This window comes from Coffea arabica, chromosome 8c (assembly GCF_036785885.1).
Source record: "Coffea arabica cultivar ET-39 chromosome 8c, Coffea Arabica ET-39 HiFi, whole genome shotgun sequence".
NCBI lineage: Eukaryota > Viridiplantae > Streptophyta > Magnoliopsida > Gentianales > Rubiaceae > Coffea > Coffea arabica.
This window is the reverse complement of record NC_092325.1, coordinates 5,657,443-5,670,036: the sequence shown is the minus strand read 5'-3', so window position 1 is coordinate 5,670,036 and position 12,594 is coordinate 5,657,443. Positions and strand designations below refer to the sequence as shown.

Here is a 12,594-nt window from a genome sequence, read left to right as displayed (position 1 = left end):
GACTCTTCCTTTCGTTGGCCGATGTGGGATTAAAAACGTTGCATCCACCCTCCTCAAGTTTTTGGCGGTGCTTTAAAGGGGAAGAGATTAAATGGCTTCTATTGGTCCCATGACTCCAAAATTCCTCACGAGTATAAATTTTGCATTTTGATTTGTTTGATTTACTTCGCAATCAATTGTAAAATCTTCTATTGAGGCTCAAGTTTTTGGGATTCTACTCCGAGGATGCGGCAAATTTTATACCGCTTTTAAACAATGGAATATGTATGTTTGTGCTTGGAAAGGAGATTATTTGAAAAAATTATTTGAAGTAACAATGTAATATTTTTTATGATGTGATATATTTGAGATAAAATGGTGATTGAAAATTCTTTTATTACGAGCCATTGAATATATAAGAAGTTAAATGGACCATGACAAGGTCTATGGCAACACTGTAAGCGTAAGCCTTGAAATTGTAACATATGTTTACAACTTTTTCCTCTTTATGGTCAAAATACTTGAGGTCTAACATTTAATGCTAAAGTAAGTGCTAAGAGAAGCGAGTGTAAGCGAGATATCTCAGGTTCGAGGCCTTCTATTTATATTAAAAAATATTTATTAAAAAAAACAATGTTAGCTTGGTCAAATTCGTTAATTTCAATTATTAGGATTCATTAAAAAAGCAGAAATTAAGTAGCCAAATGGAGATAATTGATAACCAATATTGATTCGATATATAATTTGCTATTTTTCATCAAACTAATTGAAGAAAATGAACTAGGTAAATTGTTGAATTAGGGCTACAATCTCATAGCCTTGATGAGCCTTATTAAATATAATATTTTTAATATTATGAAATTACACTTTTAGGTTTGGAGTCGCTAAATTTACAACAAATACCTCTTTGCTTATCATTGTAAAATAAATTTATACAATAATAGATAATTAATATTCATTTCAATTATTTGTTTACTTAATTTTTAAAAATTTCTCCATTTGATCATAATACTTTAAAATGCATTGACATCCCAAATGCAACTAAAATACTATCACGCATTTCCATTAAATTGTTACCTCGTGCAATATATGCCCGGACAAAATTCTAGTAGCATATATGCATCAAGTAGAATGTGATCATGTGGTGTCTATGTAAGAATGAGGGCAAGAAAAGAGATGTAAAGAGAAATTTAATATTGTATTACTAAGGTTGTCCAAGATTTAGGTGATCAAGTGAAAGTTCGTTACTTAAAATTTTCCACACATATTAAGGGATAATTAAATAGGACACATGTTATGTTAGGAAATTGGCTTAATTTCTTTTTAGATAGAATTCTTGTTTTGTGTGGAAGTAATTAGTTTCCTAATTGGTTTTAGTTACTTGAAGTAGTAGTTAAGTACAACCCTATTTAGCTAGATGCTATTTTCTACTCTATATGAGTTTAGGAAATAGTATTGGTTTCCAATTGTTATTTGGTTTTTTGGCAGTAATGTTCTCTATAAATAGGTAGGTTGGCATACTACAAAGACACACAAGAAAGGAGTGAGAGAGTTCTTAGTGGGTGAGAGGGTTATACAAGAGTTGGGACTTGGGAATCAAGTTGTAATCTAGTGGTGTTTTTTTCTCTTATAGTAAGAACAAGTTTTTCTCTCCGTGGATATAGGCTTGGTGATTAAGCCAAACCACGTTAATTCTTGTGTGTTGTTCATCGTTCGTGCTAGATATTGTTTTCTATCAAATTGTTGATCTTTTTCCTTTTCAAATAATTGACCTGATACCCTAACATGTTAAGTGAAATTAATTAATTTCTCACTTAAAAGTTTGAGTATCGTATTCCTATGCTTTTCCAAGAAATATGGGGGATTGTTGTTACCTATGCACAATGCTAAAAAAAAAAAAGGAGGAGTGCAATTACAAACACTCAAACATAAGTATTTGTTATGCAAAAAAATAACAATTATTGTGCGTATAAAAATAGAATAAACATTAAATGATTGACCTCTTCGATGTATATATAAGCAATAACAATAATTTTTTCTTTTTTCCAATTAAGAATGTCGTTATCTATGAAAGGATCATGTTTAAGAGCCATAAGAAAAAGAAAGTACCCAAATGTGGCTGCAATTCTGTGCTGCCTTTTTTTCTATATTTTTATTCAATTATTGACTGAGTATTTATTGATAATTTATTCAGTGCTCTACTGTTTATTGTTTATTTTTCATTAAATAAGTCATACTGTTATTGTTTTCTTTTGTTCATTACCAATGTATACTTACAATTCATTTAGCAATTTATTATTCTAGAGGCAGCTTAACTGCTACTGAAAGAGAATAAAAATTAATAAATCAAGAATAAGAAAAACCAAAACGATAATGAAGAAGAGAATACTTGTCCCATGTGGATCACCATTGACTTGCACGATTTATTCTTTCAAATTTCAGTATCATCACAATTAATTTGCAATTTTAAAATAGTTAGGCATGTCTCTTCTGAGAGCCAATGGCCACATTGGATAGTCGATGGCTGCTACTGGCTAGACTTCACTGAAATGTATTTGTACGTAGACTTCTTGAGTTCCTGCTTGGATTACTATATTTAGGAGTTTTTGTAGAAAAAAATACTGTAACAATTTGATATATGTGATGTGAGATAAAAAGGTGATTGAAAAAAGTGTTTACGAAAAATGTAAAAATTTTTCTGCAAAAAACTACAATTCAAACAGATGGAAATTCAAGTATGGGATGTATATTGTCATGTCAAATTCAAATTTGATATGAAATGTTATAATTTTTTGAGCATATAAATTTTCTTTTTGGTTATATGCTTTGCAAAAATTGGCCAGGAATAAAAACTTTTTTACATGCACTCTTTTTGACGAGTCTACTCTATTCGGCGAGTATACGAGTTAACAATAGTTATTAGTATTTTTATCATTTCACCCTCGTAAACTTCTATGTTAATTTGATGAAGATTGGACAATGGAGTGGCAAATTAGTTAGAAGAATGTGAAAAAACAAGGCTGCTAATGTAACTACATAGTGTAATGTTTGCATAATTTCTGTTTTTTTTTTTAATACTAACGAAGGTAAGAAGAAGAAAAAGTTCTTTCATTTGGAAAACATTTCGCTTAATTTAGTCACAATTTTGAAAAGAAAAATACGTAAAAGTATTTCTTATCATTTATTTGTCCAACAAATTACAAGCCAAACATAAAAAGAACGGATATTTCCAATGAAGAATCAACATTGCAATAACAAAGGAAATACAAATGTATCTGATTTTAATGGCATTGTGATATTTTGAAATGTGGGCTCTAAGTCTTTAATTGGCCTTCTTTTACGATCCTTCATCCCCACCCCAAGTACCTTTCACCTTTGGACCAGTAGGACCATCCTCCCCATAAAATTCGTTAGGCAATATCTTCACCAATCTGGCAAATGCAGGTTTTAGATTTTGAGGCAACAATCTTTCGACTTTCTGAGCTTCAACCCCAGGCTCATAAACAATATTAGGACCCCATTTTCTCAAATAGTTCAGCCATGGTGGCTCAACAATTCCCAAGCCAAGATTCGCAGCTGAAACTATTGAATACTTTGCTCCCGTGTCCAAAAACTTGTCACTCTTTGCTGCATCATTTCTTATTCCAACATCACCTGACCCTTGCAAAACAAGCCCTGGTTTTGGATAGTTTGGATGGCCACTCAATGCCGAATATGCGACTGGTTTATTAGTACCATCATGGAACTCAAGCAGTGGTGCATCTACCCATATTCCTTTGCTATGTTCTGAAAAATAAACTTTGTACAAAATCCCATTGAAATTGCTGATTCTTAGGGTCAAATGCTCCCAATCTCCAATATGTTCGCCAATTCGGCCTAATGGGATGTCGACTAATCCGAGTTTAGCCGTTCCAGGACCATTAAACGGGTAAAAAATCCAAATTGCAATGTCTGTGAATGTTGCACCTAACATAGGTTTAATCTGGAGATACACCTCAGCACTTTGTAAATCTCCTTTCTTGACTCTTTCTTTGGCGTTTTTGTCAACAGGTAGGTCCAGCCAGTATGCTCCATCGTTGGATTCGCCTTGGGGAAGGTTGGCACCATTATATTGGATGGCAACAGGATTTGACTCTGCTCCCTTGGTATACAATAATGCACCGTTCTCAAAATACCAATTGACTGATGAGGGAAGGTAAGTTTCCTTGGGGTGAAAGAACACCCAAGGGGAATATGCCTGGAATAGTGCTTCAATCTGTTGCAAATTAGGCATGGATGAAAAATTGCTGAAGTTGTTATTCTTCAAGCAAGCTATGGTTGTTGAAGTAGAATTATCATCTGATCCATTCTTGACTATGAATGTATTAACACCGACGCCTTGCGCTTGTATCCCTCTACCACTAGGCCTTGAACTGTACACATTGAAATCACTAGCACTGCTTGTTTTGCCTTGGCCCCAAATCCAGTTTTCAGATTCACATTTATCAGTGAGTTCAGAGATAACACATCGGACTTTATCAAGAGAAGGCTTGTCCGGTGTCGCGGTCACGACATAGCCAACAGCTTTGTAGCCATCAGGTGCTACTGGCAACCAGATGTAGCCATGGCCATCTTGGCTGGTCTTCAAGGACTCACTGCTCCAGATTAAAGTGTAATCAGTTGGTTTCTTGAGAGTTTCATTGCTTGATGATTGATCACTGGAGGTGTCTTTTGCAACAAGAATCCAACCAAAAAAGGGTTGATTGTTAGGCTGGCTGTAGGATCCGAGCATGAAAAATCCATCTGGAATTTGGGATGGCTCATAAAATGTTGCACCAAGATCATCTGGTCCTCCTCCATATATGGTCCAAACTTTGTTGAAGGTTGATGTTTGGTGCACTTGGAGCCCACCTAGATCAATATAATCACTTGCAAAGCCACCTCCTGTCATTCAAGCTCAAATGCATTAGTCGAGTAATGAAAAGGATACAAATCTACATCTAGGAGAAACAAAATCAAATTGGCCAAATGAAGATAGTCAATTGAGCAATTATATCGTAGCTTCATGGTCAAATTTCTATTATAAGCTAGGAAGACTAGAAACTTAGTGGACCATGCACATATGCTTTTAATTATTCTTGAAATGTCTAGAAATGGAAGAAGACAAGAAGATGAATTGATTAGAACCTGATGGCCATTTGGGCATTGAAGAGGGGAACTTGAAGATGGTGTCAATGGGCAAGGATTTGCTTTGTTTTTCTGAGGAAGAGGTGGTTGGGAGACGGTTTCCCATTTTTTAATAACGCTTTCAAGGTGGTGTAGGAGAAGTATAGAGGAGGCTTCAGTTTCTATACATAAAGCAACAAACGAGGTCTGGATAAAAGTTAGATGGCTAAAGTCAAATATCCCAATAGTTAGATCGGTCCCTACAAAACACAGGCCACCAATCATTTTGCCGTGCAAGTCAATGATCCTATAAATTTAAGCACTCGAGAATTATTGATGGTGATTTTCACGTGGGAAAACTAAGCAGGATGTGGTAATACACGTTGGTAATTAATTAGTTTGCAGCAAGCACAATTTGACTCGAATGCATTGCAAAACTAAATAAAAAACACCAGCCTTGCTCTTGATTAGGGGTGGGCAAAATTATCAGTTAACCCAAAAATCCGTCATATCCGATCCGATCCGAAAATTAGGATATCTGATTTTTATTATTTGATCGGGCCAAAAAAGGTCAGGTACCCGCTAAAATGCAAGGCGGGATAGGGTCATATAATTAAAAATCCGTGGGTACCCGATCCGTCCCACATATATATATATATTTATTTATTTTTATTTTTATACACACATTATAAAATAATAAATTAAAACTAAATAAGTAATTTTATTGAACAAATTGCATTACAAATATGAGAGATTATAATTTATTTACAAGATTCATTTATAGGGGCCATGATCTTGTATTTTATATAAACAAGTTTAATTAATGTGGAATATATATATTAAAAATTGTGCTATTTATTTCAAACTTTATTGATTTTGAATTTTTTAAACTTTTAGCTATTCCGCGTTGTTTTTCGGATGAAAGGGAGACTGCAACTGCAAGTCTTATAAGAATAAATGAAAAAAGAGGAGAATTTGAGAGTCAAATTAAACCGAAGACTTAATCATCGTCTGATTAATGTCTTTATCAGTGAAGTTGGATCTTAGGGACTAATTATTCAATATATATTTAATTCGAAAAAGAACCCTTTGATCATCTTGAGTAGGAGGAAGAGGTAATTATTAATTAATCTTGATACGAGTTATTTGCTAAAGTAAAGCAATGCACGTAGCCCTCAATCTATTGGAGGGCCAGATCTGCATTGATTCTATTCTCTCCAATTACTTAGCTGGATCATGTGCTTAAGTTCCTCAAAATTTTGGTTTAGACATCTAATTATGGGGAAACAGAAGTCTTTTGCATATGCTTCCTCGAGATCCGGCCGAGATTTATGAGACTATAAAGTTAATTAACTGTCCTCAATTACCACTTATAATTAGAAGCTAAATGTTAAACACTTTTTCTTGAATCGTTTAAAAATCATTAATTCTACCTGTCAATGAAGTCACTCTTCATAGAAGAAAAGGGACATATGCTCTAAGTTTTACACAAAGGATTATGTTCTTTTTTCCGTAAGCATGAATTAGACGTTCTAGGGTTCAAATCGCCCTTTAACCTCCACCCCACTTCTTCGATTTCATCCCTCCCCTACACAAAAAAAAAAAAAAAACTTAAAAAAAAAAATAGATTCGTTCCAACAAAACTTAGTCCACGAATGATTTTGTCATGCAAGTTATGATCATTTGAATTTTTATATCTTGAGCTCTATCGCTAGTGATTCACAAGTGTGAAAATTGAGTTGAACAAGATATGTATGATGCAAATTGGTGGCGTTTTTTATTTGCAGCCAGCACAGTTTGACTCGACTGCATGGGAAGGATAAAGAAGCAAAAACTCCAGCATTGCTGTTGAGGCTTTTGAAAAAGGACCAATTCCAATCTTTCCATCCAAGTGATGTCTTATGTGATTGAATAGATATATTCAATTCAAAAACGACACATTTGATTATGTTAATTCTTAAGCGAAAGGAAGAGGCAAAACTAACCTTGAGGATACTTTGAGAGATCCCAAAATTTGTACGAAATTGAAAATGGGGTATGAAATTGAGTTTTTTTAATTGCTAGACGACTTCAAAATATTCTCTTGTTTTTGCTACATCACAGATAGAATCTTATCATCACAAACGCATTAGAAAACAACTAGACTATATACTCTATTGTTGGTATAAACGTGTTATAAAGCACACTTTGGTACTGTACACATTTAAAAGTAATCCTGGATTAAATAAAAAGCCAATATAGCAGTGCTTCTCCTCCTATGGCTTCACCATTCTTCCAGCAACAAGCACAGGGTCTTGGGTATCTATTCCACTCATATTATACAGTGTTTTAAAATGATACTTGTGTTAGATGTACACAAAGTGTAAAAGTGCAAAAATTTGCAGTACCAAATTTCACAAAACAAAAGAAGAATGATGTTATCCTTCAGGTATTATTTGACCTTACTATACTAAGTATTTGCTATAGGAATACAGCAAATTACTTCTAAAATACAACAAGAAGAGGGAGAGTTTTGATAGCATATATCAAGTTCTCAAAGTTAGTATTGATGTTAAGAGACTTGTTCAATCTCATACGTTTTAAACACCAAAAAACTAGTAATGAATCACTTTTAAACATCAAAAGGTGCTAAAGTACTTCAGAATAATCTAACTGTTATAAAACATCTGGCCTCGAATCCAGGAGTGAGTAGAATTGGATCTAGGGCCGAATCCCAATCTCCAATAGATCAAAAAGTTTTAAATGAATGTTTGGTTAACTTGTAATTCGTACGATTAAGAAAAGTTTAATGTTAAGTGAATAAAATTTGTTAGAAAGAAAATAAAAATAATATCATACAATATATTTTTATTTTAATATTGCATTGTAGAAATGATGGTGGTAACCATAAAATATTTTACAACTTTTGAGGGACAATTGTGGGGTTAAAGGGAATATTATCAAATTTCTGCGCCCGGGTTTTGTTGGGGGGGAGGGGTGCTGAGGGAAAAATGGGGCAATAATAGAAAGGTTAAACTTTTTGTAGGCTATTTTAAAAATTCTAAAAGATTGAGTTGTTGTGGCTCCACGAGCGGGTATATACCTCAATCAAAATGGACAATTTGTCAACCACTTTATTATTTTAAGAGTAAATGGCCAGAATGATCATTAATCTATCTAAAATGGTACAATTTGGTCATTAATTTTTTATTTTTTTGCTAAAAAGGTCACTTGACTCTTTAAAATAGACATTTCAGGTCATTCTTTGCTAAATCAATCGAAAATGACCTGTAATTTAGGACGTTTTTCCCCTAATACCTTAAAATAGCAGGTCAAATATGCTTCTTTTCGATTAGTTTAGCTGTTAAATTAGCCAACATGACCCAATAGTCCTATTTTAAATAGTTGAGTGACCTTCTTGGCTAAAAAAAGAGTTTTATGACCAGACCGTGCCATTTTAAATACTTTGGTGATTATCTTGGCCATTTACTCTTATTCTAATGGCAACTTAGCTGCTACTAGAAGAGATAGAAGATTAATGGGTAAAATGGATAAATTACTTATAATCCGCCTGTGATTTGACATGTGTTTCAAAATAGTTACATAACCCCCTATGGTTTTATGTAAAGTATAAAATAGACGAAATATACAATCAATTACAGCTTTTATACCAAATGCATTCTAAAAGCACGTGTGATTAAATTTTAATCTTCATGTAACTCCCTTATAATTTGTATAAATATTCACTTTACCTCTTGTGTTTTTACATTTATCCACATAATCCCCTTATACTTTTATACAAGATAGTTAAATCGTCAATTGATTTAATATTTAATTAAGGGCACTATTGGTATTTCAATTAACAATGTTACTTAGGTTATTTTTCGTCAAATTTTCATTTTACATAAAATCATAGGAGGGTGAAATGGATTGAAACATTAGGGGTCATATGGCAATAGACAAAACCCCAGGGGTTATATGTAATTTACCCAAGATTAATAAATATCATATTACTGTGTAATTCAACAAAGCAAAACGACAATGAAGATGATTACCATTGCCTTGCATGATTTATTCTTTGAATTCTAGTAGCGAGGCTGTTTTCAGCTTCATCTCAGTTAATTTTAAATATTAGATGAACCAAGTACCAGATTTTTATGGGCATTTTATTCTGAATCATTTAATTTATGTTAAATACATAAATATTTGCAAATAAAATTCAAAATCCGTTACACAAATATTTTTACGAAAGGAAAACTAGTATGTTTTGTATTTAATATAAATGAAGTATTTGAAAGTAGAAAAAAAAATCGTCCATAACATACCAGTTCTTTACGAGTTTCTTCCGTTATATGAATAAAGTACTAGCTATTTATGAGTATTTTACTTTGAATTATTTAATTTATATTAAATACATAAATGTTTATAAGTGAAATTCAAAAAGTGTTACACTAATATTATTACGAAAGGAAAACTAGTAGGTTTTTATTAACAAACAATCTTGTACTAATATAGGGAGGAAGAGGGTATTCATGGAATATAAATGTCATCTCTATCATGATAGTAATATTTTAATCCTAATTGGATTGAATTGTTACCAAATTTGAAAAGCAAGGGAGCTAGGTGAAATTTTTAAAACCTGGAGGGGTCTCAGTACAAGTGTCAGAAACCTCAGGGGAGGTTTGTGAAATTATCCCTTTTTAAATTACTAATGAAGGTGTTTCATGTGGAAAACATTATGCTTAATTTAGTCTCATCTTTGAAAAGAAAAGTACATGAAGGTGTTTCTTATCATTTATTTTCCAGAGAATTACAAGCCAAACAGAAAAAGAATAGATGTGTCCAATGAAGAATCAATGCTATATGAGACAAGATGTAACTAACACCCATAAAATGACCAGGAAAAAAAAGGTATCTGACTTGAATGCATTGTGATATTTTGAAATGTGGGCTCTAAGCCTCTACCATGTAATTTTATGATCTTTCGTCCCCACTCCAACTACCTTTCACCTTTGGACCGGTAGGACCTTCCTCCCCATAAACTTCTTTAGGCAAAATATTCACCAATCTTGCAAATGCAGATTTCAGATTTTCAGGCAACGATCCTTCCACTTTCTGAACTTCTACCCCAGTTTCATACACAATATCAGGACCCCATTTTCTCAAATAATTCAGCCACGGTGGCTCAACAATTCCCAATCCAAGATTCTCAGCTGAAACTATTGAATACTTTGCTCCCGTGTCCAAAAACTTGTCACTCTTTGCTGCATCATTTCTTATTCCAACATCACCTGCCCCTTGCAAAACAAGCCCTGGTTTTGGATAGTTTGGATGGCCACTCAATGCCGAATATGCGACTGGTTTATTAGTACCATCATGGAACTCAAGTAGTGGTGCATCTACCCATATTCCTTTGCTATGTTCTGAAAAATAAACTTTGTACAAAATCCCATTAAAATTGCTGATTCTTAGGGTCAAATGCTCCCAATCTCCAATATGTTCGCCAGTTCGGCCTAATGGGATGTCGATTAATCCGAGTTTAGCTGTTCCAGGACCATTAAACGGGTAAAAAATCCAAATTGCAATGTCTGTAAATGTTGCACCTAACATAGGTTTGATCTGGATATAAGCCTCAGCACTTTGTAGATCTCCTTTCTTGACTTTTTCTTTGGCATTTTCGTCAACAGGTAGGTCCAGCCAGTATGCTCCATCATTGGATTCACCCTGGGGAAGATTGGCACCATTATATTGGATGGCAACAGGATTTGACTCATCTCCCTTGGTATACAATAATGCACCATTCTCAAAATACCAATTGACTGAAGAGGGAAAGTAATTTTCCTTGGGGTGTAAGAATATCCAAGGAGAATATGCCTGAAATAATGCTTCAACCTGTTGCATATTAGGCATGGATGAAAAATTGCTGAAGTTGTTATTCTTCAAACAAGCTATGGTTGTTGAAGAAGAATTATCATCTGATTCATTCTCGACTATGAATGTATTTACACCGACGCCTTGCGCTTGTATCCCTCTAACACTAGGCCTTGAACTGTACACATTGAAATCACTATCACTGCTTGTTTTGCCTTCGCCCCAAATCCAGTTTTCAGCTTCACATTCATCAGTGAGTTCAGAGATAACACATCGGACTTTATCAAGAGAAGGCTTGTCCGGTGTCGCGGTCACAACATAGCCAACGGCTCTGTAGCCATCAGGTGCTACTGGCAACCAAATGTAGCCATGGCCATCTTGGCTGGTCTTCAAGGACTCACTGCTCCAGATTAAAGCGTAATCAGTTGGTTTCTTGAGAGTTTCATTGCTTGATGATTGATCACTGGAGGTGTCTTTTGCAACAAGAATCCAACCAAAAAAGGGTTGATTGTTAGGTTGGCTATAGGAACCAAGCATGAAAAATCCATCTGGAATTTGGGATGGCTCATAAAATGTTGCACCAAGATCATCTGGTCCTCCTCCATATACGGTCCAAACTTTATTGAAGGTTGATATTTGGTGCACTTGGAGTCCACCTAGATCAATATAATCACTTGCAAAGCCACCCTCTGTCATTCAAGCTCAAATGCATTAGTCAAGTAATGAAAAGGAAATATATATATATACAAATTTACATCACTTAGCCACTGTTGTTTCAAAGTAAAAATCAATCTAGTAGAAAAAAAATACCAAATGAAGAAAAAAAATCAAAATGGTCAGATTTCTCTTATAAGTTAAGAAGACTGGAAATTTAGTGAACCATGCATGCTTTTAATTTTTCTTGAATTGTCTAAAAATGGAAGAAAACAAGAAGATAAATTGATTAGAACCTGATGGCCATGTGGGTATTGGAGAGGGGAACTTGAAAATGGTGTCAATGGGCAAAGATTTGCTTTGTTTTTGGAAGAAAGAGGAGATTGGGAGACAGTTTCCCATTTTTTGAGTAACCTTTTTTTTTTTTGAAGTAGTGTAGGAGAAGTAAAGAGGAGGCTTGAGTTTATAAATAGAGTACAGAACAAGGTTTCGATAATAATTAGGTGGCCAATATCCAATATTCCAATAGCTAGGCAGGTTGAATCTTTCAAAAAAAAAAAAAAAGGTATATTATCAGATTGGTCCCAACAAAACAAGGACCACGAATTCATTCTGTCGTGCAAGTGATGATCTTTTGAATTTATACCATACATCTCCAGAATTATGATGGTGATTTACATGTGGGAAAATAAAGTTGGAGAAGTGATAATACACATTGGTATTTAATTAATTAGCAGCAAGCACAATTTGACTTGGATGCATTACAAAACTTTTTTTTATTATTACATGGCTGTTTAGTTCATGGGATAAATCAGCCATGTAATAATGCTGCAAGTACGTAGTCCTCAATATATTGGAGGGCCAGATCTGCGTTGACTCTATTCTCTCCATTATTTAGCTTGGATCATGTGCATAAATTCCTAAAAATTTTGGTTTAGGCATCTAATTATGGTGAAACAAAATCTT

The 12,594-nt window shown here is 34.0% G+C and overlaps 2 protein-coding genes across 2 annotated transcripts; both read right to left on the bottom strand.

The window, feature by feature from the left end:
- Positions 1-3,122: 3,122 nt before the first annotated feature.
- On the bottom strand, positions 3,123-5,297 carry LOC113705366 (hypothetical protein At1g04090-like). Its single transcript, XM_027227195.2, has 2 exons — positions 5,146-5,297; positions 3,123-4,902 (listed from the first exon to the last, which is right to left on the bottom strand). The coding sequence occupies exons 1-2, from the start codon at positions 5,249-5,251 to the stop codon at positions 3,317-3,319; spliced, it is 1,692 nt and encodes a 563-aa protein (XP_027082996.1). The 5' UTR covers positions 5,252-5,297; the 3' UTR covers positions 3,123-3,316.
- A 4,578-nt stretch (positions 5,298-9,875) lies between these two features.
- LOC113706384 (hypothetical protein At1g04090-like) lies at positions 9,876-12,048 on the bottom strand. Its single transcript, XM_027228288.2, has 2 exons — positions 11,925-12,048; positions 9,876-11,663 (listed from the first exon to the last, which is right to left on the bottom strand). Exons 1-2 carry the CDS (start codon positions 12,028-12,030, stop codon positions 10,078-10,080), a joined length of 1,692 nt encoding a protein of 563 aa, XP_027084089.2. The 5' UTR covers positions 12,031-12,048; the 3' UTR covers positions 9,876-10,077.
- Positions 12,049-12,594: the final 546 nt, after the last annotated feature.